The following is a 27,959-nucleotide window of genomic DNA, read 5'->3' as shown; positions in this document are numbered from 1 at the left end:
GTATTCATCCTGCGGGCTGCGCTCATCCCTCGGGGCTGGATGGGGGTCCCGGCAGGGAGACACCCCTGTGGGACACCTATCGCCTCTGGGACAGGGACATCAGCGTGCGCAGGAAAAGGGGTGTGCGGGCAGAGTCAGGGCATGGCGGGGAAGCTGAAATGCCCCTCAGCGCAGCATCGTCCCTGGGTTACTCGTTATCGCTGCATTTGGCAGAAAACTCTTGGAGGAGTCACTCTGAAATATCATTTTCTGACTCTGCCAGAATCCCGAGGGGAAAAAGTCCTCTTCGCCGAAGGGCATCTGCTCTTCCCGGAAGGCGAGTCCTGTTTAGGCAGGCAAGGGGCAACAATCTTCTCGCAACAGCGTTCTTCTCCAAAGGAAAAAGAAAAAAAAGTATTTCCAGCACTACTCTGCATTAAATATTGCGGCGCCTCAACTTTGCAACTGAGCTGGGTGGAGGGTACTAATATTTATTAATACCCTCTTCGTGTTACACTGCAGCTGCAGAAGAGAAGCGTTTTGCAAACGGAACCCGGGCAGCGAGGACCGGCCCGTGCCCTGCCAGCCCGGGCGCGGCGGCTGCTCGGCACCGCGGGCTGTTGTGGCCCGTCCCGCCGCTCTGCCGGACCCTCCCGCCCCGGGCTGCGCACCGAGGGGCTTCGGGCGGCGCGGGCTGCTGGGGATTACCGCAATATGGCACTTGCGCCGTTTGCAGCAGGGCTGGTGGGATAACACTTTCATTTCCACGCGTGGCGTATGCGGGTAGAGCTCGACCCCGGATCCGCTGTGTAAAAAAAACCTACTGAGTTTCATCGCAAAAGCTTTGAGCCGGAGAGGAAGAAACTTTCGTTTACTTTATGAAACTCTGCAACTGATAGTGAATTCCGCACCCGGTTACGCCTTTGCTTTTTCATGTCGCAAGTAATTTGTTTTTATGCGCATCAATAATGGGACACCTCTGGGGTGGGCGCTGAAGCCCCCAGGACCCAAGCAAGGCAGGAGGGGATGGGACAGGGAGTAAGAGCAGCTCGGCTCTCTTTCCTAGTATCCTTTTGTTGTTGTTGTTAGGGGGATGTGTGTATGGCGGGGAGTTGTTCCCGTTTTATTATCTCAACGAAAGAAAACCCTCAGGGCGGTAATGACCGAGTTTTCTACAGGCAGTAAAACATTAAAATGGCCACAAACCTTTCAGCACAGACCAAAAAGCTAGTTTCTCTTCTCTTCTCTTCTCTTCTCTTCTCTTCTCTTCTCTTCTCTTCTCTTCTCTTCTCTTCTCTTCTCTTCTCTTCTCTTCTCTTCTCTTCTCTTCTCTTCTCTTCTCTTCTCTTCTCTTCTCTTCTCTTCTCTTCTCTTCTCTTTTCTCTTCTCCTCCTTTTCACTCTATCAAAGGAAAAACCCCAAACATCTCCGTGTTTTGTGACTATGTCTGTTTTGAAGGAAAATGTCCAACTTTTTCACCCAGATGGACAGTTGTGTTCTGTGTGCTGTATGACACAGATGTTCCCACCTGCAGAAGAACCCCAGGTCACCTCGGAGGTCCAGAGCAACAGAGCACCAACGAGCCTAATGCATAGGATGAAGGTATCCGTGTACACATTTTTGGATAAAGTGTTTTTGCACAAGCAAAGCTGTAGGAACTAGAAACCCTTAAGATAAAGAACAGAGAAAAAGAAAAGATGCACTTTCAAGTCTGGTCAGGAAGGATCGTCACTGGCCTTAGGTCCCAAAAGCAAATATTTAGGGGTCGGGTTAACCGTGGGAAAGGATTAGCGGACACAGATTCAAACAAGAAAACTTCCTCCCCGGCGGAGCCAGCTCCGTGCCGGGGCTCGCCGTCCCTGTCCCCAGCCCCCGAACCCTTCGGCCCCGCTCCGTGGCACCGCACGGTGCAGGGAAGGAGAACCTCCCCGGCAGCCAAGGCCTCCTCCACCAGGGAGACGAGGGAGGGGATCATTATTCTCCCACTGTAAGGCATTCGTCATTATAAATCGTCAAGCCCAGTGTGCCGGGGAGGTCCCCAGAGCCGCGCTGGGTTTACAGCCGCCTTTCCTAACAGCGCAGCCCGGAGATAGCCCGGCACTCACTAGAGTCGCCGTGCAGAGAGCCCCTGAGCTCCCCGTATCCTCAGGGGCGCTGGGCTCTGCAGGCCAAGCGGGAGGTGATAGCCGGCCCCCCACGCTCTGCCCGGCCCCGAGGCACCGATCGGGACATCACCAGCGAGCCCCGAACGCTTCTCGGCGCAAGCAGGCGGCGCTGCCCCTCATCTCGGCAGGCTGCGGCTCCCGGGCTCCGCGGGAAGGCTCCGTCACTCCCGCTGCCCGGGTAGAGGGGAGCGAACCTGCATCGGGCCGTGATCTCAAACGAAAGCCACGAATTAAAACAACGCCCTTGGAAGCCAGACTTGCTGCTGTGTAAGGAGGGCGAAGAGCTCTTCGTCCAGGAGGACGACAGAGCTACCAGGACTCTCAAACGCGGAATTCTGGTTACTTGAAAGCAGCTCGAAAATGCAATTATTCCTGTAGGTGGCACTGGTACTAGATGTTGTAGAAGCAGAGGCAGAAACGGAGGAAATTGCCTAGGAATTCCCAATTGGTTCCTATAATTTAAGGCAGAGCAATAGAGTTATCTTTTTTTTATTTACTCTAAATTTATGTAACATGTGACAAATGAAAACCCGATTTCTTTATTAGAACAAAATACTCTTTAAAAATCTAGCCCTCTATAGCTTAATGGTCTGGTCCACGAGAATTGTCTATTCCCCTATATGTCATTAAACAAATCCTAGTGCAAATAGAAATTAACTCAACACAGCTCATTCAAGTCAAATGCTTGCACCAGGAAAGCCCTAATGAGATACTGTCTGGTTTCCAGAAGGGTTGCTAAGTACGATTGGCGGCAAAGTTATTAAATCTGTCCAAGCAGCTAACACATCATTAAGACACCCCACCTAACCCTCCCGACCACGATCTGAATGTTCAAGAGAGTGTGGAAGGGATGTGACAGTGGCTCCCATGCCATAGACCAGATGAAACTCCCCACGCCGGGGAGAGGAACCGGGACAGCCCCGGGTCTCGGCAGCAGCGGGAGGCGCTGAGGGGTTTGCCGGGCAAACCTGGTCCGCGGGGACGTCCTTAACCCCGGCCTTTGTCCCGGGTTAGCACTACTGTGCATTTATTTCACCTGTTCACCCGCCCCCAGCGTGCCCCAGTGAAATGCACGCACATGCCTTCACTGCAGAGGGTCCGTACGGACCCGGCACGGCGGGCTCAAGCCCGGCAGTGGAACCGGCTCCGTCCGTCCCTCCTTTCTCCTGAGAACGGGTCAAACGCCCGTAGTCACTCTCCACGGGTTGTCTGAGTTTCTACAGACCCTGCCCTTCTCCCGCCAGGCCGGGGGGCGGCTCGCCGCGGTGTCGTAGGGACTGAGAGCCCCGGCCGGGCCAAGGAACCAGCCAGCCTGGAAAACAGCCGGGAACCAGCCGGGAACCAGCCGGGAACCAGCCGGGAACCAGCCGGCTCCGAGCTGCGGCAGAAGATGCTCGAGAACGAGCGGGGGGCTCCGGCCCAACCCCCCGCACAGCCCGACACTGAGTGGGCATTTCTGACCGCTGAAGCTGAGCTTCCCTGCTTCTGCACGCCAGGGAGGAGAGCTCTGCGACAGGCTGTGTCCTTATCCCAAAAGCGGGGCGCAAGAAAGCCTTGTGTAGAAATAGAGATTTCTTGCTATGTTTCGTTTTCTTCAGATTTTGAGTCTGTGACAACAGAAGTGACGCCAAGATCCGATTGTATTTTGCCCATCATTGCTTCATAAATATGCAGGAAATGTCCAAACATGGCTCGTTTGTATCTGATTAAACTTTCAGCAGATATTTGTATTCAAAATGACAAAATTTCATCCTGTTATATTTCCTTTCTCCGTCTTGACCCTGATGTTGAAATAATTTCTTAACATTGAAATCACGCACTCTCACACAAAACAGCTCCCTCCCTACCTGCCAGCTTGTGTGAGCTTCAGAGTTGTTGCGTGTATTTCCGTGCATGTTTGAGTATTACGTTAATTAAATTAGGGTAAAAATACTCTCCCCTCCGGAATCACAAGTGAATGAATGTGGGCAGTTTATGCAAACACAAAGGTATAAGCCGATGGTTTTTAGCGAGCTAAAATAAGGTAGCAGGCTGGAACAAGAAACTCACCATCTACAAACGACAGACCCGCAACTTGTGCCAGATCATTCTCAAAACGCCCTTTTCCCCCAAAGAGGGGAAAAGTGGAAAACAAGCCCAGCCCCTGCAGAAGGGCCGGGGCCGGGGGTCGCCAAAGGGTTGGGGAGCTGTTGGGGGGCAGGGGTCCCTATTGCTGCCGTCCCTATGTATCTGCAGCGGTCTCTATCTATCTGCAGCGGTCCCTATCTGCAGCCGAGCGCCGGCTGGAAAGGATTTTCTCCCTGTGACAATCCCCCTTCTGTTTCGCACAGGCGTTTGCCGGTGCGTGTGCCCTTGTTCCAGGCTACGAGGGGGGTCAGCACACCTGAGAGCTGGGGGTCAGGCCGGCTATTTTCAGGCTGCAGGCTCGGAGGGGGAGCGTGAGCGGCGAGGTCAGCCCCGCTCCCGCTGCCTGCCGAGGCACGCTGCCCTCGCTAACCTACTGCGCTCAGCTAGTTTGTGGCATAAGGAAATGCACATGGCAGCCAGTGATGCGTGGAGGCCCCTTCATCCTGCGTTTGGTTCCTCGCAGAAAACGGGAATGATCCCTGGAGATTCCATGGGATTTTGTACGCTCACGCGTGGGAATAGCTCTGTGCAAAATGAAAGCCCCGTTTCAAAGCTCCGTGGGTCTCATCTCTCTCAATTTCGCACAGCATCTTCCCTCCAGGACGGGTCACCTCCGGACGTAACTCGAGGTTCTCGCTGCGTTGTGGCTAACCTTCCACCTGCCTCAGCCCGCTTTTCCCTACCTGCCCTTCAAAGGAGCCCAAAATCTCCCCTGACACCCACACCGCGTTATCCCCTCACCCCTGCTCCGGTTCCAAGATGCTCCTTGCCCACCAAACTGTCTGCTTCGCTTCCGGGGGAGGATTTCGCGGCTTTGAGCCGCATGGCAGCAGCTGGGGGCGGGGAAGACAGGGCAGCCGGGACAGTCCCTCCGGCCGCCGCGCCTCGTCCGCCCCTCGGACCTTCCCCACGCCACCTCGGGAAATGCGGCCACCGAACTACATACACGGCCGGGGAACCGTGTCCTTTGGGAAGGATCGGGGGCCTTCTGCTTACAAATGCGTTACCATGGGGACATCCTTCTGCCTTAATAGCCCCTCAGTAGCCCTCTCCCTTCGAGGAAGGTGAGGAGGTTATCTTCCTTCCTCCCTTAAAAAAAGAAATCAATAAAAATCTGCAGCTTCAAAGAGTGTGTGTGTGTGTGTGAATGTGTGTGCGTTTGTGTCTGTGCCGGGTTAGATTTGTCTGGTTTCTTCCTCCAAGGGCAGAGCGGAGGCATCTGGGGAGCAGAGCGAGGCACAGCAAGGCCTCATGAAGGCGGCTCTAAGAGGAAGGAGCAGGACACGCCGAGGTGAGCACAGCGGCGCAAAGGAGCCTTGCCGGAGCGCTGGAAAACCTCAGCGTCGGGACTCTGCTCTCAGAGCGGGAGCTGGGCGCTGTCGGGAGGCCTGCCCGGCCCCGGAAAGCGACGGAGAAGGCCTCCATGGGCGGGGGCAGCCAGGGACGGCGGCTGCCGCCTCGCCGGTACCGGCGGCGCGCGGGGGCTGCTGCAGCCGTACCCGCGATTTGCAGCGGGCAGCTCCCGCCGAGGCTGTTTAGTGCAGGAGAGAGGGCGAGGGAGCAGAGTTTGAGGAAAGGGGAGGACAGAGAGCGCCTCTGGCTCCCCTCTGCGAGCAGCAGCGTCGGGAGAAGGCAGACAAGGGCAGCGGCGCCCGAGAGACACCAGGGCCGTACCCCGGCTCCCCGCGCTGTGCGTGGCGGCACCGCTCAGGAGCTCTCCCGGCACGGAGGGAAAGGAATGGCAGGGCAAGCCCGGCTCCTGTCTGGCTTCGGCTCGAGTCTCTCACAGCTTCCCCCCCGTTTTGCTTTGTCAGGCCGGGGTCCCTGCGGTGAGGGCGCTTGTGCGTGCCGGGGCAGCCGCCGGCTCCGCAGGGCGAGCCCCCTGCCCAGCACGCGTGCCCTTCCCCGGGTAGAACAGCCCCGACCCCGCGCCCCCGCCCTCCCCTCCCGGCTGCCTTTCCCCTCCGATTCTACAAGGATTTCCTACCTGAAAAAAATAATCTTTTTGCCAGGCAGGTCAGAAGCGATCAACAGTCTGTTGTATATTATGTTTTCATATTCCTCTCGTCTCCCCCTGCCCTCTACCGACTCACTGTAGATCTGACCTTTGGTATTTCAGCCCACACTCAGCAGTTGAATGGAAACAACTTGAGCACGTTCACTTCTGATAAACATTATCCTCAAACCACTAGAGACCCGAGCAGAGTAAACGAGCTTTTCCGACAGGACCACATCAGGAACACACATTGAGAACGGGAAAGAAACAAAATATCTAGGAGATCAGAGGCGGGCTCGAGGGTGGAGGGGTGGGAGAGGGAAGGAGGGGGAACAGACAGGTTGGAGGACACGGCGGAGGGGGAAGAGAAGGACCAACTGTGAACACAACAGACACAGATGCGGAGAGGAGCCGCCCGGGCAGCGTGGGAGAGCGGCGCAGGGTCACGCCCGAGCATCCCAGCAACCCTGGGGGAGCTTTAGGGGCGCCGAGCGGGTCCAGGGGCGGCGGGGTCGGGCTTGCACCGCCCGGAGATGTTCCCCGTCCGCAGGGCCCGGGACCGCGCTGAAGCCACGGCAGTCCCGGTGTTCGGGGCGGCGAGCAGCCCAGGCCCCGTCGGGCTGGGGAACACGCTGTAGGGCGAGCAGCCTTGTCGGGGAGCCCGACGAGAAACTCCGCTTCCACAAGAAATACCCAGTTAAAGCGGATCGGAAGTTTTACGGATTCCCACCTCCTTTCACTGTTTAATTACAGAAATAGCTTGATTAAGGCTGGATCTGGGTCCCACTAATTCAATGCCTTCTGCCTTAAAAATAGCCAAAGGAGGTCATTTCACAACACAGAGAGGGGCTCTGGCGTCAGCAAACGCCTGCCAGTACCACTGCCTGCGCAAAATGCTTTCGGACAATGGCATTTGCGCGGGTGTGAAGAGTGCTCCCCTTACCAGAGATAATTCTATCTGGGTTGAAGAAATACCACAATCTACAGGTGCAATATTCTGAAAGGGCAACTCGTACTTTTGAAGCAACCACAAAACTGCCATAGAAAAGTTCCTGTTGTGGTGGTTTGGTTTTGTTAGGGTTTTTTTTTTTTTTTTTGGGTTTGGTTTTATTGATGGTTTTTTGGTAATGTATTTTTTTTGTTGTCGCTGTTTTCCTTTTTGTTTGTTTGGTTTTTTTTTTTTTTAATTACTGTGGAGAAAACAAGTATCCGCAGATATTTCGATCGAATGGAAGTACCTGCAAAAGAGCCATGATCACCTTCTTTTCACCACAAAACGTTTATAACACGCCGCTAATTTCTGGGAGATCTCTGCAACATCTTATTTCTTCACATTTAGGAAAGTTCATTGCGGTATGTGCAGGATCTGAAATATCGCTCAATTTTTTTTCCTAAAAATATTTTACATTTCAATTGAAAAAATATCGACACTTTGTTTATGCACACCAGCGACATAAATTTCGTGGTTTACTTGGTGATATTTTGTGCACTAGGATCACCGCCTTATTTCTTTTCACGTTTTATTTAATTTACAGAGTCTGTAACTTTGAGACTCTATTGAAAAAAATAAAAGCAATAAACGACAAAGTAGAATCTCAGGAGATTAATAGATTAATACAGAAAAACAAAAAACCAAAAAAAAAACCCCAAAAAACCAGACCCAACACAAATCCTTAGCTGAAGCCCATGATCTCTGTGTGCAACACGATGTAAGGTAGAGCATAAGACGCACACACACAAGGTCAGCTCAGGATCCCTACACCGCCAAACCAAATATTTCTTCCACATATACGCCGTGACCCACACATTCTTTAATTCCTACCAGCGTTGCCTGTTTTTCTTTGGATTGCTAATATGTATCAGTGCCTTTTACAAAGCTGAAGTCAGCTGCGAGGCACGGTTAAGCCTTGCAGTGTTAGAGTGGGCATGAAAACAGAACCGGGGCCGGTCTGCGCTGGCAGCGAGCGCCAGCATCCCGGTACCGGTGCGCGGTGGCCGGAGAACGCAGGATCCCAGGGCCAGGCGCTAGGGGACAAGCCCCGTCCCGTCTCCTCCCAAGGCGAGGGAAATTGCAGCTCGTTTCCTGACCGGTTGGTGATTTTCACCAAAAATGACGCAACTCTCATCTCTCACGGTCTTCTCGTACACCGCCCGCGAAACATTCGTTAGCGAAAAGGTGCTTTATTACAACGAGGCGACCAGACCCGCGAAGAGCTTCTCTCGCGGTCCGCAACCTCAACGCGGGCAAACCGTGTGTGTGTCAAGACACGGCTCTGCTTCACTCGGGGAAAGGGGGAGCAGCTCTGCCACGCTCGAAGCCCCCTCCGCGGCTGCTGAGTCCGGGAAAGGGGCCAGGAAGGGCGGCTCTGCCCGGCGCTGCCCGCCGCCCGCGCCCCGGCCCCGCGGAGCTGCGCGCCGAGGCCCCGGCCGTGCCCTGGCCCCGCTCGGCACTGCCCCGCTCGGCACGGCCCCGACGCCGGCGGCGCTCCCCGCGCAACTCACCGCCGCAGGTGCGGAGCCGCGGTCCCGGCGCGGCGGGCCCAGGTGCGGAGCGCAGCGGAAGGGCCGCAGCCGCCGCCGCCGCCGCCGCGCTGTCCGTCATCTCCCCCGGCCACTGGGAGGGCGGCTGGGCTGTGGGGCCGCCCCAGGGGCGGGTCGGGGGGGCGGCGGGCCGCGGGCCCGGCCCAGCCCGGCCCTGCCCACGCTGCCCTGAGGTTGAAATGCAGAAGTCAAGGCTCTCTTGTCGGGATGTGGATTTCCTTGTAGTTCTTTTCTTCCTCACGCTACCGTTCCTTCCTCAGCGGAGAGCAGAGAGGCTCGGGGCCAGTGCGGCCAGGAGCGCAGGAGGCCCGGAGCCGGTTCCCGGGCATAGGGATCCGCTGGGATTTAGGGCCGGCCTCGAGGTGTCCCGCTCAGAGGAATGGGTAAGTGGCCGGGAGCCGCAGGAGGGTTCAAGTGCTGTCAAGAGAGGGGGAGCACCCGTGCGCACTCATCTGCCACCGCCGCGGCTCCCTTATTGACTTTGCTCGTGTTCCTACAAGTTGTACGAACATGTTGAGGGTCAGGAGCAGGGGAGAGAGAGAGAGCGAGCTAATGACTAGTCGGCTTGTTATTAGTGTTATTAGGCTAGTGCAAGGCAGGATCGCAGACGAGCGGATGGCTGGAGCCCGTGACACGTTGTATATTATTCCTGACACCGATCGTAGCAGTTAACATTTTAACACGCTTGTTTTACAGCCCAGTGTAATCGTGCTGTTAAGCGAAAGGCGCTAACAGCACCAGGAACGGTCTTTAAAAAGTTAGTCCCGACTCAGAAGCACCGCGCTGCCCTCGTCTCTCCCAAGATGTAAAAGAATTTCCTCAACTACTTTTCCTTCCTCCCCCTCCCCCACGTCTTAGACGATGTTTTTCTTTTCTTTTTGTTTTCTTCGCGTTCCTTTTTCCTGTGGCAATAAAGCTGACTTGTCTGTTGGGGCGATCTCATTTTTCATCTCTGGAATGTGCTTATTTTTGGGAATATGCTTGATGCACAGTCCGGAGAGCTCCGACATTTGTTGCAACGGATTATCTTTCTTTCTGTCTTTTCTTTTTTCTTTCTTTCTCTCTCGTTTTTTTTTTTTCCCCCATTTTTTTAACCTCTCACTTCTCTTCCTCCCTTCCCCTTGCTTCCTTCAGTCTCGGGGTCATCCCGCTATTATAGAGAAGTGCGTGGAGTGACCGGGGAGGGGGGGTCCCTGTCTGTGACATCTGTCTGTGATGAGGAGCAGCTCAGACGCCCCTTTCTGTGCCGTCCGCCGTGTCCGACGGCTGTATTTGTGCATTTGCTTGCAGAACCTGCCTTCGGGGAAGTGAACCAGCTCGGGGGGGTGTTTGTCAACGGAAGACCCCTGCCCAATGCCATCAGGCTGCGGATTGTGGAACTGGCGCAACTGGGTATCAGGCCGTGCGACATCAGCCGGCAGCTCCGCGTTTCCCACGGCTGTGTCAGCAAAATCCTGGCTCGCTACAACGAGACTGGCTCCATCCTACCGGGGGCTATCGGCGGCAGCAAGCCCCGGGTCACCACCCCCACGGTGGTAAAACATATCCGGACCTACAAACAAAGGGATCCGGGCATCTTCGCCTGGGAGATCCGGGATCGCCTGCTGGCCGACGGCGTGTGTGACAAGTACAACGTGCCGTCGGTCAGCTCCATCAGCCGCATCCTCCGGAACAAAATCGGGAACCTGTCTCAGCAGAGTCACTACGAGTCTTACAAGCAGCACCAGCCGCCCCCACAGCCTGCTCTGTCCTACAACCACATCTACCCCTACCCCAGCCCCATTGCTGCTGCAGGAGCCAAGGTGTCCACCCCTCCCGGGATGCCGGCGATCCCCAGCACCATGGCCATGCCCAGGACGTGGCCGTCCTCTCACTCGGTGACGGACATCCTGGGGATCCGGTCCATCACAGACCAAGGTGAGAAATGGGGGGAGCCGGGGCCACAAAGGCAGCCAAACAGGGCCGGAGGGGTTCGGTCCCCGGGTTCTTTCCTCTCCGAGGGTCGGAAGGTGGTTTCGCTGTTTAATTCGGGAAACCCCTGGCGATTCCCCGGCACGGGCAGGGCGCTGAGCTCCCTGGAGCGCGTCTCGGAACGTGGGCAGAACGAAGGGCCTGGGTGGGCTGCAGGCGGACCTGCAAACAGGACACTTGGGCCGTCACCTCAGCCTCTGTGACCCGGGAGGTGGGGATGCTGGCTGGAGGGACCGGCCCGGGGTCCGACGGCACCAGCGCGCACTCGGTACCGGTCCCGGTACCGATCCCGGTCCCGATCGAGGCTCGCTGCCGCACTCCGGTCACGGGCGCTGCCTTGGCGTTACTGAGAAGTCAATTTTCTGTACTTTTCGCAATCAGCCCAAATTTGCTTCGGCAGGAAGTTCAAATGTCATCTAATTGCTTTCATTCTGATGGTGTATTTTCCTCCGAAGCGGTGGTCTAGGAAAACCAAAGGCCCAAGATTTGCCTCTTTTATCCCTTGCACATTCTTTCGGTTCCTCCGCCTGGAAACTGTGTCGCGTCTCCCAGCCGCTCGCTAGCAAGGGACATTTTTTCCATTTCGGTCTCTGCCAGTGAACTAACAGTGAAAGCGTTGCTCAAAGTGTCACTGAAAACAACAGTCCAAAATAACCTTTGCCTACAGCGATCTCTGTGTCCCAGTCTTCTCTCAGTATTAGTGGTGAGGTGGGAATTGTGATCTCTGTTTTCACTGCCTTTTTAACAGTAACAATCCAGTTCTACCAGCATTTCAAATGCAAAATGATCCTTTAGGCATTGCAGAATAACTTTTTTCTTATTTAATCAGAAAGGTGATATTTTTTCCAAGCAACACACAAGCATGTTTTTTTATATGTATGCATGCAAAAAATTGCAAGTTTGCTCTTCTTTGCCCTTCACGATATAAACTTCATTCTAGTCCTCACTGACACAAACAGATGCGCTTGTTTCTGAGTCGACTTTAACAAATACACGCCTGGCAATCTCTGAGGCAATCTAGAGGCAGTGTTGGCAATGAACATTAAAAAGAATGAGTGCATTACAAGCACATGAGAAATTTACGGTTGGGGTTTTTTTTTGTTGTTGTTGTTGTTTTGTTGTGGGATTTTTTTTTTGTTTGTTTGTTTTGTTAGTTTTTAATTTTTTTAGTGAGTTCCTCCTTTATTAACACCACATTGGCAGGCAGGCCTCTAACGGTGCTGCCGGGTGTCCCGGTGTGTGTCCCGTCTCCCTCAGCCCCCGCAGCGGCCCACATCTTTCTGCAGTGTGAAATCGCCCCCTCCCCTTCCCGGCAGAGGCTCGGGGCTGCGCAGCGGCCGATGCTGCAGATGGGGGCTGCTCGCCCTTGATTTATAGGGTAAACTGACCTTGCTGACACGGAAAGGAAGCCCCTATTCATGGGAAAGTGTGAGATCAGCAGAAAAGGGCGCTCGCCGAGGGAGCTCAATTTCTTAAGACAACTTGAGATTTGTGCCTTTGCCCGGCACGGCGAGGGGCCGGGCGGGGTGGCGGGGCAGGAAAGCCTCCTCCCACGGCGGCTCCGGGCGCGGGGTTCGGGCAGGGCTCCCCCTGCTCCTCCCCTGGCTCCCCGGTGCGGGAATTTGGCTGTTCGTGAATTTGTCCGCCAACAAATCATCCCGGTATGCCCATGGCGCGGCTGATAAGCATGTAAATAATAGGACTGTTACTTCTTTTCCTCCCCTCTTTCTTATCTTCTTCCTTTTATTTCCCTATTTAAAAAATAATATTTATTTACTTTTATGTTTCATTTTCTTTTTCTTCCAAAAAGTGTTTGGAGCCCAGTTTATCTGCAGGCGTGTCAGGTCTGTTTGTCACACGGGGTGTCGTTTCTCCTCTGACTCACTAACACACACACTGCGGCTGCCGTAAATGCCCCTTAGGAGCTCCTGGCGGATAAATGCCGTGCGGCAGCTCCGTCCCGCCAGTGCGGGGACTGGGGCCGGGCGAGCCAGCCAGCTCTGAGTTGGGCTGCTGATCTCTGTCACCGGTTTCACGGAGGGGGCTGACTGCCTTCTGCCCACGAATCAGCGTCGCAAGGAGCTCCCGGGAGCTTCAGCGAGATGTGGCGGGAGAGGGTCCGGCTCCCCCTTAGCGCTGCCCCACAGAGTGCTTTCCATGGGGAGAGGGAGCCGTCTCCATCCCGATGCAAAGCCGTATCCACCTCCGAATCCCGGTCTCTGCCTCTAACTCCCTCTCTCCCGCTCCTTTGTTTTCCAGCAGTGAATGACACTTCGCCTTACCCCAGCCCCAAGGTGGAGGAATGGAGCAGCTTGGGCCGAAACAGCTTCCACCCGCCGAGCCAGCACGCCGTGAACGGGCTGGAGAAGAGCTCCCTCGAGCAGGAGGCCAAGTACAGCCAGGTAAAGAGAGAGGCGGGGGGCGGGCAGTGATGCACAGGGCTCCTGAGCTCGGCCTCGGGCTACCGTCCTCGGTTTGCAGCCGGTGCCGGACTTTCTTCGGTTTTGGTTTGCAAGGACGGGCGGGAAAACGCCTGGCTCTCCTCGCTCCTCTCTCCGCTTCCTCCCCCGGCCTGGCGGCCCATCCCGCCTGGCTGCCGGCGGGCGCAGGGCTGCGCGGGGCTGCGGAGGGTTGCGCAGGGCTGGCGGGGCCGCAGCGATGGCGGCCGGGCCCGGGGCTGCCCCCGGCCCGCTCGGGACCCGCCGCCGCCGCCCCCCGCCCCGGCCCGGCCAGCCGCCGCCTCCGCCCCGCTGTACTCTGTCCGCAGCGCGCTCCGTAGTCAGGGGAATAATTTGAAAATGAGATGTAATTGCTTCCTACATTAAGCATTTTTAAACGCTTAAGTAGACGGCGAATTTCCTACGTTTTAATTACAACACAATATAACTGTTACTTAATAAATCTCTGTCTAAATCTTTGTGCTTGCTAATCATGTCCCGTGCCAGGAGAAAAGCTATAAAAGGCTCAACTGTTACTCGTTGGGAAAGCACAGGTTTTGAAAATATTTTTTCCGTGTGATGGAAACATTTCCAAATGCATCAGAGGTCTCTCAGACACACGGACTTCCCGGCCACGCATTTGTTGTACTTAGAACCAAGTCGAAGAAAACCCACAATCGCTGTTTAGCATTTTCCCTGCTCAAAGACAGAGGTTTTGGATGTATGTTTTGAGTTCGGTGTCTGGTTTTAGATCCATGTAGAGGAGACTTTCGTAGCTCGTGTTTGGTGGCGAGAGCAGCTGAATCAGACTCTCACATTCAAGATGCGGAGTGCAAACTGTGGGAACGCTCGCAAAGAGCGGGCAGAGTGGGAAATACTTGTAGATGCCGATAGTGAACAGCTACTTCATTACATATATTGCCTTTTAAACAATACACCACCCTCAATGCTGTCCTATTTGTTCTGTTTTTCTATTATGCCATTATTATTATGTTAATTTCATAACACAAATAATATGCGCTGTAGTGCAGCCATATGGTTAAGGATAGAATTAGACTTAGATTTAGAGTTACTACTCCTTCTACAATTTTCTTTAAAGACTAAAATAAGCATTAACAGTCTTGCTAAAAAATAGTAGATATAGCTTGTCACTACTCTGTAAGAGCAGCTGTACTGTGGCTTCATTGTTTTAGGTTCCAGGCTGGGCCTTCTGCATGCAGTCCTGCTGAAATATTCACAGGATCTTGTTCATAGGCTGTAAACCATGGCCTCTGATGGATCTCGTTTACTTCTACAGATGTGTTGAGAAACAGTGTTTTATAAACAGAGTTATTTTCAATGCTGGCTTGGAAACATTTTTTTGCCTTTTCTTTTTTTCTTTTTTCAATATTTATGATTTCATTTTCATAATATATAACTGTTCCATTGTCGATATCAGTTTTACTTAAACGTTCTGTTCAACCTGAAAGATCACCTGATAAATGCTATTTAAGCATACGTGCTATTTAAAATTTGAGAAAATTGCTATTAATAAAATGGAATTCATTTATCCAAATAAATTGTCCAGAGAGTTTCAAAGGGCAGAAAAGCCATATTCAGAACCCTGGTCTCTAAAGGAAGATATAGAGGAGGTTCTTCCCAGCTTCTTCCCTGTAATAATACAGGTAAATAGAATTTGGCTTTGGAAAGTTCTAACATGTAGACCAGTCTATTGATATAGTATTCAGAATTGCTATCCAGAGAATTAATTTGAATGTGCATCAATTGCTTTGTCTGTCACAAGTTCACTAACTTGCTAATTAAGAATATGTTAAAAAAATCATGCTGAATAAGGATGGGAAAACGTGATTATTTGCAGTTTTTTGCCACATTCCTTTTCCCAAAATATTTATTCCAGACAGTGTGAAGTGAAGCTTATGAACCAAATTCCTGCTGCAAATAGTGCTGCCTTACTGTCTTTTCGCTGAAGTGTACTGAGTCTGGAGTGACAGCCTGTGACAGTAAAGCCTTACGAAATTCTCTGACATCATGGGATCCATGGTGTCTTGCAGTGTGAATGGTTTTGGGTGTAAAGAGATGAGCGGGAGATATGAGACAATGTTGGTTCATTTGTGAATCTAGCAAGGGGGTATCTGGAGTGGTGGGAAAATGGGAAAGTCTCAGAGATACTTAATATGCCAGAAGGACTGTGGTGAAATAGGCTCTGTCATTGTACTTTGGGGTAATTGCTATTTCCTTATCTCTTTTGGGCAAAGCTTGTTACAAAGACTCTTAAGGGTCTTAAGGAGGCAGACATCAGATTTCCCCCAGAGAAGAGAAGTGATCGTTCTGTGATGTTCCAGTTTTATGTCTGTATTATCAAAATCAGAGGTTCCTACAAAAGGAGGGAATCAAGTGTGGATGTTTAGCTTAAGCTTCCCAATTTCACCACAAGAGCAGAGGAAATGTGCTCTGAAGCACATTAATATTGAATTCTGTGTGAGTGATGGCTAATTCTGCATTTTCCAACAAATTTCATCTATGTGTTTAAGCACCACCAACATCCAAAGTTCACCTGTCCAAAGCTTGAAAATAGCTCCATAATTCCTAGGCAAGTCCCTTAGCCTTAATCATGGAAGATAGTTTTTTGCTTCTCAAGAAATCCCCCAGGAAATCCCTCTGTGTGAGAAAGACCAGCAAAATTGAGACCAAAGAACAACTTATTGTGTACTTTTACAATAAATTTGTTTGATCACTTTTTTTAAACAATATACATTTGTTTTAAGACATGGGATACTGTAGCCTTTCTGTAGGCAAAACTCTTATTGACAACCTAGACTTGTCAGGCAGCAGCCAAGGTTGACCTCTCCAATCGATTCCAATGGCTACATTTCAGCCCTTGTCCCACACATCAGTGGGAGCTCACCCACTAAAAAGGCAGGAAGACTTCACATTTTTGTCTTGACAATATGCAGTCACACTAGTTTAACATGAAACTGGACCTCTGGATGTAGAACATTTTTCATTTTATGTATTATCGATTTCCTGGGGCTTTTGTTTGCAATGCTGTTCATATTTGGGTTTTGGGAGTTGAAAGCTCAGCCTGGCAGACTGTGATTTTGTACAAAACATTCCACAGGAAACCAAAAGATACCATGTCAAGTTTCTATTCAGTTTTAATTACACGATGTCCCAGGTTGTCATTTATACGTAAGCAGTTGCATAATTTCCCTGGTGTATCACACTCACAGGTTTGTCATATGGCTTTCAAACAGGGTGACTGTGAATCAGAGAAACTGAAAAGGAAAATAGATTTTTCCAAGAGTTTGACAGTGTTGTGTCATACACATTTCATACGGAGCTCAGTTATATTGCATTATTTACGCAGGGAGGCACATTCAGTGTGGTATTCAGGTGCTTCTACAAGTAATTATGCTATTGTTACAAAGGATGAATATTCTGAGTATTTTCTTTTGCATTGCACAGCTTATACTGACTACTGCGTTAAGAGAAAATAGCTGAAATGACTGCAATATGAACACATTTTTAACCTGCATTTGAAATCAAAACGCTTAATAAACACGTACTGTATTTAAAATGCAGACCTCAGACATCTGATGCTTGTGACTTGCTGGACTAACATAATGGATGCTCAAAGCGAAAAAGAGTTGCGATCTGTAATTACACATGTATGAAAATGAAGAAGACCTGGCATATGTCTGTATGATTTGCTGAGAGGCAAATAGCTTGGAAATAATTTCTTTTCAGAATGACTTTCTGTGTGCATTGCAGGAAGCAGATGTACATATTGCCAAAGGGAGCAGATACTCATTAATGGCAAAAAGCTTGTAATTGGGGGCTCTAAGGGCAAGCTCCCTCCTGGAAAAGGTGTGCTGTTTGGAGGCCTCATCCCAAACCTACTGGAGCTGCAGAAAACACTCCTTCTAATTCAGAGGGGTTTGTCAACATAGTTTGAGTGAAGTCTTCCTCTGACACGCTGGCCAAACCCCTAAGCAGCAGCTACCTCAGGTCTGTCTCAGCTGAACTTCCTCAGCTGTTAGGAGATTCAGATTTTGGCATTGCTGGGATATCACTCCCTGTCCCTCGGCTGCATTCTGACCGGGGCCGTGAGCTCCGTGTGCTGCAAGCGCATCAAGGGAAGGCTCCATGTCAGGGCAAATGACTGCAAATGTAGGTGCAACTCTGGACAATGACTTGCACAGAAAATGTAGATAATGTAGACATTTAGTTCCTGATGTTTCATTTATAGATGAACACTGAAAAAAGTATATTTGGTGCCCATGCATCTGCAACTGCATCTGCGGTGCTTAGAAACCACAACATAGGGTAACTTGGGGAGAACATCAACATGAAGCTTAAACATTATGGCCAATTGCATAGTCCTCCTACACACATGATTTACTGAAAAAAAATAATTAGTAAATTTACTTATTTGGCATCTTGGGATCCAGGCAGTTGGATTCCTGCTATGGGTCTGTGCAAAATCCATCAATGACAAAGGTCTGGACATACTACTCTTCAGTCATACTCAGGCAGCAGGGCGGTGAAGCTGTGAAGGAGAGGTGTTTATTTGCTTTCTTGCCATAGTAGCCAGCAGCATTGTTAGCAGAGTCTGGTGCAGGGGTTCAGACCTTGGCTTGGAGGCCGTCTGGTTCTGTGTCACTCTCACTAGGATCTCCAGACCAGGCCTGCTATCAAAGCATTGCCACTAAGACAGCTTGCTCAAGGTCCTTGTCATTGCATGTTGTGGGTGAGGGGCATGAGCTGATCCCACTACATGCACCCGATTCCTCCCCAGGTGATCTGGATGGCACCCAATTCGAACCCCATTTGTGAGACCTGCCTCTTACTGGCCACCTGCTTCCACGGCCAAAACACAGTGCCCTGTCCACCAACCCACATGGCTTCAGGGCACTCCACCCGGATGAAACTAATAAAGAAAGTCAGAGAGGTGAGTGAATGGTATGATGACACTCAAACTGCACTCTAAGCACCTTCTGCTCAAAGGACCCCAACCCACCAGGAGGTCTGCCATGACAAACATGATCAGGGACTGTAAGGTGGGAGTGATGGGAGATACTTGTCACAGCAAGGAAGAACAGTGCCAGGAGCAGGGGTATTAGATGTGATTTGACCTGTTCAGTCTTGGTTCTTGCAGTAGATTGGCAAGTATATAAAGACTGTATAGTGTGTTTGAATTTGTCTGTTGTGGCAATTTATCAGCTTTTAGGAATTGCCTAGACAACCAGTCGTAACAACTGTGGGCATTTAACAATTGATGGGTTATGGGTTCACCCTTCTTAGTGTACCATCTTCCCAGTAACTGCAGAAGCAGAGATTTGCTAGACACAGGAGACTGCTGTTTTGGCTGTCCATGAAGAGAACAAGGTGAAGACTTTACCAGTTTGACCCCATATTTGCCTAGTTTCTAGACATCTAGAATCCCTTTGAAGGTCTGTGTCCATAAGTCTCCTCCTCCAGTTTCATTTAAATAACAGCATATTGAAATTACAATATATTGCTAAGTATATAATATTAAGAAGGCATTTTTCATAGAACCTTTCAGTAAGACAGTATGGTGTTAACCAACGGCATAGAAAAGAACAAATGTTTATTTCTTCCAGTGTATTTGCTTGTTTAGAGTCCATGTGTGCCCTGCCCAATTCCAGATTTTGCCAAAATACCAAAGGGGAATTATTGTGCAAATCTGTTCTAAAACGATGGGAATCTGTTGTTAATTCCAACTCAAAGGAGTTTGCTTATATGACACGATTGTTTTTCCTGTGCTTTCCTATTGTCCTCATAAGCCCAGTATATCTGTCTAAGGACAAACTTGAGTTGTGCTTTTGTCATCAGAAGCAGGCTTTGTGCTTAAAGCAACCAGAATTTGTTTTCACTCCACTTTAAAATAATCTGGTTGTGAAGTTTGCTAAATAGTAGAACATACCCCAAGATCCAGCATCTTCACTGGAAAGGCAGTGACTTTGATTTATATCATCCTTCTAAACCTGGCGTAGGAAAGGGAAGCAACCATTCAGCAACAGTGTAGACCTTGAACTATAATCTACACTGGGATGTTTAGGTGGACATGTTATGTGTGTGCTTGGTGGACATGTTATGTGTGTGCTTGGTGGCCGTGGTGGATCTCACTTCACCGTGAAAGCTGTCTAAGCCAACTGCACTTCTGAACAAGCACTGGAAGCTCTTGCTGCCTGCTTTTCCCTCAGAATGTGCTGAGGTTTTACAGCAGCCTCTGTCTGCCTTTATCCACCATGCCTTTTCCTCCTCTCTCTTTTCCTCTGTTGTTTTTGTAGTAGATTACTCGGTGTCAGAGAATGAGTGGTGTTTTTTTCCTTTTTTCCTTCCACCCGTCTTCCCCCCCCCACCCCATTTTTTTTCCTTTTCTTTTGTTTCTGCTGTAGTTTGCTTTGGAAAAGACAAAAAATGCCCCTGGCTCCTTCAGGAAAGGATTGGTGATGGTGTGTAAATTCAAGTTACTATTACTATTTCCAAAACTGGGATTTTATTTCCCTGAAGAGGCTGAGATTTAAAATTGGATAAGAAAATATCATTTAGAGTGATCTTGATGAGTGTCCCAACTATAGTTAAAACACTCAGTTGATATTATCTGGTTTCTGTGTTATTCACTGCAGCTGGGGATGGCTTTAGGTAAAGGAAACAACCTTAAGTTAATAAAAAAGCACATTAAACACGGGGAATGGGATCTGCTCATTATGAAAGGACTAAACTTTATTTTAGAAGGAAGTAGTGTGATTTTCTTATGCAGTACATTGTTATGAATTGAATTTAACAATGGGAGAAATAGCTGCAAAGAAAATGGCATCTTTTAAAGAGATAATGTAAAGGATTGGGTAGCTAACTCTGTTTGAAATATTAGAGCACTTCAGCTCTAAGAATAAGTCTGTTTTAATTGTGACTTCAACTAGAACACCAGCATTACTTTGCTCAACTTACAGTGAAAGAGAAATAGTGTAATTCTCCATTCTTGAAAGGTCTCTTTTTCAAATCACAGTCTTCTGGAAATCAACTCAGTTCAGCTGAACAACAGAGCAGCTATGTAAGCCCCTCGCCCATGTGTTATTTTTAAAAGCTTCTCCATTCCAATGCATTATCACTGTTCATTCTTTCTTGAAAACAAAGGCAAATACTATATTTTATAATATTATGACAATTTAATATCTTACATACAAAATATTGCCTCTTCTAAGTTTTTTTGAACATCAAAATTATTTAATGTCCTTGTACTAATTTTTCAGAGTCTCATTTTAAGCTGATTGCAGTGAAATTAAGGAATATGTTCAATAAGTTAATTAATCTAAGAATATGGATATTTAGTCTAATATGAAAATATTTTTGTAAGAATATTTTCCAGCACTGTAAAAAGCAAACCATGATTTGCAGGATTAACTTTGGCTAACTTATTCAGATACACCTTAGCAATTTTTTCTCATTTTTTCTTAAAAATATTTCTAATAAAACCCATTATCATAAACTGGAGAAATTTACTCAGTGTTCACTTTTGCAACCCTTCTGTAGGTAATTGTGACTGACCTGTGTAGGCACATTAATTTTAGTGGAACACTGATCTGAATTGATTTGTGGTAACGTCATTTTTCCTGTTGATCCTGTAGCACTGAATTGCAGCTTCAGAATTTAGCTCTAATTTAGTAATTACAATTTATACAAAAATATTACTTAAGTTTATCGATTTTAAAACCTAAAAAACCTCCAGTTTTATTACTTAGATAATTTAGTAATGCCTTTTTCCTAAATGATATTTCCATTTCACGCCTGCTGCTGCTGTTTTACTTGGAAAATTTGTTTGCTCTTCCCTTGGGATCCCATATGTTGACTTGATTTATAAATCATATTTAACCTCCAATTATAAAGAGAGATTTAGCATGTTTGCTTCCTTGATGTTTGCAGTTTGTGTTTGATTGCTCCTCGTCTTGTTGTCACAATCTTTTTAACTGATTATGTCCATGTCCCTAAAAATGAGATATCCTCTGGATTTTTGTGCTGATTTGCTCTTCTGATTGAAGGACTAGATATTTTGCTTCCTGCTATGCTTTTTCTTGCCGAGGAAAGAATAACTGCTGCAATAGCTTCTTCATGACTGTGTTTTGAGGCCCTTTGGGAAAGATCCGTCATTTCCAGAAAATGTTTTAAGGTTTTCATGGTGAAAACCAGCAGTGAGAGGGTGTGTGTGTGTGTGCGGGGCTGCGGCAGCATCCCTGCAGAGGAGCTGCAGCCGGCTGTGCTCCCAGTCCCTGCTCCCAGCTCCTGCTCCTGGTACCTCTGCTGTTGGTTTCAGCGGCTCTCGGGAAGGGCTGGGCTGCAGGATCAAGGCAACGTGCTGAGCTTGCTGATCCAAGGACAGGAAGGATTCACCCCATCCAAGCCAGTGTTAGAATTGCGAGATACAGACGGAAACAGCAGCCTTGTTCACCTGAGGTGTGTCCCTTGAGCCGTGACACAGACTGAACTTGTGATGACTGCAGCACGGAATTTTGGGCTGAGTCACTGTCCCAGCTCATTCAGGCTGCTCAATTAGGTAACTCCAACTTGAGGGCTATGCTGCTTCTCCAGAAACATTTTATTGAATAGTAATTTAGAATGCTTCTACAAAGCCTGCATTCTCAGTCCATGCAATACACGAACTATTTAATTAAATACTGTAGCAATTATATTACAATGGCCAATTCATTTAGGTAATTGTAAATAAAAGTAATAATAATAATAATAAAAAAATAATAAAAATAATTTACATTCTTTTGGACACTGACTTTAGAGTTAGACTATAAAATTGAGGTGGCATCCACCTGTGGCATCAAATCTGTTCATGTTTGTATTCACATGAAACTGAAATGAGATCCTTTACATTATTGCCATTAATGATAGCTAACATAGATACCAGTCTGTGATTTTGAATGTTACATTTCCTGGTCATTTTCTGAAATATTTAGAATCAACATGGGAGAGAACATGGGAGATGAACTAATTTTGATACTGAGAGAACATGTATCTAGCAAGCAAAAGTCAGAGAAGGAAAAGAATGAAACAAAATAATATAAATTCACTACAATATATAATTAGAATTTATACCATGAGGACTAGAAGTGAAATTTAGCTTGCATGTTTCTATGGTTCTTCTGTGATCAAGGCAGAAGAAACCAAAATCAGGTAATTTGTCTGACATGGGAAGTTTGTCCAGAAATCTTGTACCCTTGTGTCTTCTTACCATGAAGGGGAGAGGAGGCTGAAGCTCTGCAACACATTATACAAGCATAACCTTCAAAACAGATATCCAGGTGTATTTGGTGGTTACCTCTGGTTGTGAAAGAATTGCTCTGACTTTTAGGAGTCCAAGCAACTAATAGAAATTACTTATTCCAAAGACCACATTAGCTTGGTTCTAGACTTGCTTTTCATCCACCCACTCCCTCTGTGTTGCAAATCACAAATAGACTGAAAACAATGACAAAAAAATGTTGTCTCTAGTTAGTATTGTATCTAAAGTGACCAAAACTAAAGATTCCATCTGTTGAAACTACTCAACCAACTCCTTTACTTGTGAAAACGTGCAGTCTGCTTGTTTCAGCAGGACAATTTTGTGTGACATAAAGCAAGGTTTTATGTCCACCCTGATTTTGATTTCCCACCTCAATATTCCTTTTAATGTCACTGGCAGGTATCAGCAGCAACTTGGCAGAAGGACACCAGACCCAACTTGTTATCCTGACCCAATTACTCTTGTTTTGCTGGTAGCTTTGCAAGAACAGGTTTAAATGAATTTGTGAGTTGGTGGGAGGTCATATGTTCTAGGTTTCAAATGCAGCTCTAAAGTTTGGAAATACTTATTCCATCAGTTGTCTGATAACATTGATAGAAGCAGCAATTGAGAGCAGAAGTTCCTCTCTGATATTTGTGGAAGCCAGAAAGTAGGCACTTTCAAATGGGAGTCCTTATCTCTGACACAGCAAAGGTTCTTGTTCAGCTACAACTAAATGTTTGTTTGTTTGCTTAAAAAATTAGATTTCCCTTGAATAACGATGGTTCAAATTAAGAAAAAAAATATTTATAAAACTTAAAAGCCAGGTTCAAGAACCTCTGCACTTAAAACAAATTCTTAGGGTTTTAAAAATCCATAAACACCATGAGGTTCTTGCACTCCTAATTACAAATGTTTAGATTTTGCTGTTCATTTCCTCTGATTGAAATACTGCAGGATGAATTATTTGTCCAGTATATACAGGGTCATGGAATTCAATCCCCTCCATTTATTTTAAGTGAATGCCATGTTTGTAAAAAGTGCCAGATTGACAGACAAGATTCAACCCTTCTGATAACCTACGCTTTTTATCTAAGGCTGTTTGGAAATAAAAATGCTTGTGTCAAGACTATTAGGTCAAGTCTTTCACAGATGAAAATCAGATGAAAATTTGCGTGTTGGGTTTTTTTTGTTTGTTTGTTTTTTTTTTTTTTTTTTTTTTTTTTTTTGAGTAGCGTATTTTAAAATCATATAGAATGAGATTTTCTCTATCCCCTCATCTTTTAATTCAGGTCAGAGGAAGGCTCTGACTGCTCTGTGGGTATGGCTCAAACCTCCCCTGAGGCACAATTGCACTCTGTGCTGGGCCAGCTCCTACCCATCCCAGCGCTGCCTGCTTGGCTGAGGGCATCTGTGGCACCCACAGAATCATGGTTTGGAGTGGTAAAGCTTTGTAGCAGTGCAACAAAAATAAGAATGATTCACCAATTCAGCGAGGCAGTGATGACAGACAGCATTGGTGGCCTCTGACAGGTTGCAGCTGGTGGTCCCTACACAACTGTCTCCACATCCTGCCCTCAGTAGTTGGGGCAAGATCTTTCTCACATTCAGAATAGGCTACAAAAAGAACAGTTTTCACAACTTTATTTTGAATAAGAGTGTGTGTGTGTGTGTGTGTGTGTTCATATGTGTGTCTGTGTGTGTGTGTAAAAGGGTTGTTCTGGCTGCTATAAATATGTATAGGTATTCTTTAAAATTAAGCTTTTACAAAAACTAGTGAATCTTTAGTCAATTTCCATCTGTTTTATCAACAACAACCCAAGTGGCACCTACAATATGATTCAATAGGAAACCTGGGCTCCTTCATGAATTATAGTTTGAAGACTTTGTGCCAGAAGGCCACAGAACATATGTGATTGGATCAAATATTTCTCAACAAGCCTGTTGATAAAGCACTTATCAATAATGTCTGCATTAATGTGAGGTATTCAGAAGCTCAGATTTGCCTCAGACCATGCAAAGTCATCTGCTTATGGCTGCTGAGGAGCCCCTGGAGGCCTTGTCTGTAGGAGATGCAGTAGGCCAGGACATGGGCTGGAACATTGGTGGACCAGCAAAGAGATGCCTTGTTGGTACATTGCCTGGCACAGATCTACCCTGTGCCCACTAACACCTACCAACACACCTTCTCAGGGGTGTTAGTGGGTACAGGGTAGATCTGTGCCAGGCAATGTGCCAATAAGCACAGCTAAGGGGTCACAGAAGATGACAACTCATAATGAGGAATCCGACTTAAAATGGGCTTCCAGGCACAGCCTTGAGCCCACTGCTTGGCACCAGCCTCCTTGGGATGGGAAAGCCTGAAGAACAGGATGGATTCACAGAGCCCGGAAAACCTCCTTTGAGGTCTAGAAGCTGAAGGTTTGTGCTGTCTCAATGGCTCTGAGACTTCAGGGACTTGTCCTTTATATTTTCTCTTTTCAGCATCCACCCCTCCAGGGTTTCTGTACTCCTCTGTGCAGAATGTATTTGGGTTGTGGCTCGTGATATCCCAGTGTTACAACCTGGCTTCAATGAATCTACTGCACCTGTGCAAAGCTTTTTGTTGGTGCTTGTTACAAAAAACAGAGGTGCTCATTCTTGTTTCATGTTTGCACATTGGAAAAGCAGCTTTTTAGGGCCACACTTTTTATTTCCAGTGAATTCAATGACATAATTTTCCATGTGATTCAAGAATTTTACTGATTTGCCGTGCAATTATTTGCAGGTTTGTATTAATCAGCATTGTTGCAAGCACTGATATTTAAAGCTGAGGCTAAAGTAATTCTGAGTCACAGTAGGGGGCACATAATATGACTTACTGGTCAGATCACGTATTTGGATTTTCAGAAGAATAAGGCAAGTTCAGTTTCAACAAAGCATTTAATTATTTTGAATGACAATTATGTTGCTGATGCAGCTGTAAGTTTTGTACTAATTAATATTCCTATTGGAGGCTTGTGGCCAGGATCCCATTGCTGTGTCTGCTGCTTTAGATTGCTGTACAGGTTTATACTGACAGAGCCCAGCAGAATTACTGCTCTGTTTCCCAAATGGCAATGAGAGGATAGTCTAGACAGTGGAATTGTGAGAAATTTAACAAGTGAAATGTTAACACCACATGAAGTTTTAGCAGGAACAAAAATCTGTTTAATTTTTTAGCTTTGCACTATTCAGGTTGTGTCCAGTTGTACCATGTGATGATGCTACAGGATTTGATGAATCAATACTCTTCTTTCATATCCAGATAGGAAACATTTTTCAGAAAAAATGCCACCCCAAATCCTAAAACAAACACTACACAAATTGAAACTGAAGCAAGATAAATGATCTTGGTTTGTACCTGTTGTGCTGAAGAAATATTTATGGGTGTGAAATAAACCACCAAACAGTTTTTAGTTGAATAAGGAGTCATTAATTGTGAAATCATAGCATAGCTGACTGAAGGACTCTCCCTTCTCTATTTAAATAGAAACCCTTCTCTCCAGCCTACAGAAGGACCTAGGAAAATAGCTTGCAGGAAAGGACCCAGCCCTGCAATTGTTTTGTGTACAGAAGCCCTATTGAAACCAGGAGGAGCTATGAGCAAAGAACATTTGCAAGTTTTTTTTCCCAAGTATCTAGAAAACAGATTTTTAAAAGTCACCATCAATAATACCACTACCATAGTTCTGACTCATGCTCTGAACAAACAGTTACCAAAGAGTTTAAGATGTTCCACCTCCCCCAGCCACTGCTACCTCTTCACTCTGGGGAGTGTTGCTTTCAGATCTGTGCCCACACCTGCCCGTGGCAGCTCAGGCTGAGCCCACCCTCCTTGGGGGCCAGGAGAGGAGAGGCTCAGGGATGGGTCTGTCCCTCCTGCCACTGGGATGGCTGTGGTCACTGCACACCCAGCTAAACTGCCCCAGCACTCCCCAGCTGGGCTTGCAACAGTGACCAACACTCTGTGTGAAATTCGGGAAAGGTAGGTAAATGTCGCAGTTAATCTACTCCAACCTGTGGAAATCATTGCCAAGTGCGTCAAGGTGAGAGAGAAGGGGGAGACTCATTACAAACCCCTCCAAGTAGCTCTCAAGTTAATGACTAGATGCAACCATGGGCCTCGAGGAGTCCATGAACAACAGCTTGTGGGAAGGTAGGCAGGTGTACAGGGGCCTTAGCAGATCCTGCCTTGCTCTTGGTGTGTGTTGGTGAGGACCACCTCATCATCTGCTGGTGGTCCCTGTCTGGGACACGTTGCGGGGAGAGGTGTGAAGCACTGATCACAGTGGGGTAACTGGTCTTAAAAGAAAAGCAGAAGGGGCCACTGAGCCCATGAAATTCAGGCAAATGGTTATGGGTTTCTCTTTTGGTGTCCTTGCTGGTCTTAATTTTGGTACAAAGCCCCAGCAGCATCTGAGAGCAGCTTATTTTACACCAGATCCAACATATCTTACTCTCTCAGAAATCCTTTTCCTTTCCCTCTCCTTTCAGGCACCCAATGGCCTCCCAGCCGTCAGCAGTTTCGTGTCCGCACCGGCCATGCCTCCGTACGCCACGCCGGCCCAGGTGTCACCTTACATGACGTACAGCGCCACTCCATCCAGCTACATGGCGAGCCACGGCTGGCAGCACGCCGGGGGCACCCCGCTGTCCCCCCACAGCTGTGACATCCCCGCCTCGCTGGCCTTCAAGGGCATGCAGACTGCCAGGGAGGGCGGCCACTCCGTCACGGCCTCCGCTCTCTGATGCAGGAGCTGCTCCAGGAGCACCACGGGCTCGCCGGCTCCTCGGGCCCAGCTCACGGACTGCTCCCCTCACGCTGGCCACACCTGGCCCTTCTCCTCGTGACTTGTCTCCCCGAGGGCTTCTGGGATTAAAGAGCTGCAGACAACATCAGAAACTGAGAGAAGTGTGGTGTTGTGCTCTTAAAGACTTTGTGTCCCTCAAAGGGCTCGTGGAGCCTTGTTCCACTCTCTCCTGGTCAAACCACACATATTTATTCTTAATCATCACAAACTTTCTAAATGTGCAATTGTTACTAAGATTTGTGCAAAAATCAATAAAGAAAAATCACCACAGAAAATTCTGCTATGCCTTGAATCAGCAAAGGTGGCTGAACGGGAAGTGTTTGCCAAATGCCTAGAGAACAACCCTTTAATTGATGAGATTATACAATCCACTGTTATTATGAGGTCCTTTATTGTTGTTTTATTGGGTTTTGGTAATCAAATATAGAATGAAGGCAATAGGTGGCTTTCAGATTCTTCTGGCATTTTGCCATCGTCAGGCAGTAGCAAGATCTTTGTGATTTTATTTTATCCATTTGTAAATAGAGGCTTTTGACAGCATTTGTTTTCACCTTCCAGTACATTTCTTACCTATTTCTTTTTTCTTTTTCTTATTTTTTTTTAAGTTAAGGAGATTTC

At 48.0% G+C, this 27,959-nt stretch overlaps 2 protein-coding genes across 2 annotated transcripts in view; one reads left to right on the top strand and one right to left on the bottom strand.

Moving 5' to 3' along the window:
- Positions 1–9,050: 9,050 nt before the first annotated feature.
- On the top strand, positions 9,051–27,565 carry PAX9 (paired box 9). The gene is made up of 5 exons (XM_064714957.1): positions 9,051–9,191; positions 10,099–10,725; positions 13,042–13,181; positions 18,016–18,168; positions 27,025–27,565. The coding sequence occupies exons 1-5, from the start codon at positions 9,188–9,190 to the stop codon at positions 27,277–27,279; spliced, it is 1,179 nt and encodes a 392-aa protein (XP_064571027.1). The 5' UTR covers positions 9,051–9,187; the 3' UTR covers positions 27,280–27,565.
- The window catches only part of SLC25A21 (solute carrier family 25 member 21), a 238,934-nt gene continuing 238,321 nt past the window's right edge, over positions 27,347–27,959 (bottom strand). Inside the window, exon 10 of the mRNA XM_064714950.1 lies at positions 27,347–27,414. Coding sequence (XP_064571020.1) covers positions 27,407–27,414 — 8 coding nt within the window. The 3' untranslated portion in view covers positions 27,347–27,406. The remainder of the gene's footprint in view (positions 27,415–27,959) is intronic.

This window comes from Zonotrichia leucophrys, chromosome 5 (assembly GCF_028769735.1).
Source record: "Zonotrichia leucophrys gambelii isolate GWCS_2022_RI chromosome 5, RI_Zleu_2.0, whole genome shotgun sequence".
Classification (NCBI taxonomy): Eukaryota; Metazoa; Chordata; class Aves; order Passeriformes; family Passerellidae; genus Zonotrichia; species Zonotrichia leucophrys.
This window is presented reverse-complemented; position numbering and strand designations above follow the sequence as displayed.

Coding starts and splice junctions, on each gene's coding strand:
- PAX9 (XM_064714957.1), top strand. Junction 10,726..13,041: donor CCGGTCCATCACAGACCAAG/GTGAGAAATGGG, acceptor GTTTTCCAGCAG/TGAATGACACTTCGCCTTAC. Junction 18,169..27,024: donor TAATAAAGAAAGTCAGAGAG/GTGAGTGAATGG, acceptor CTCTCCTTTCAG/GCACCCAATGGCCTCCCAGC.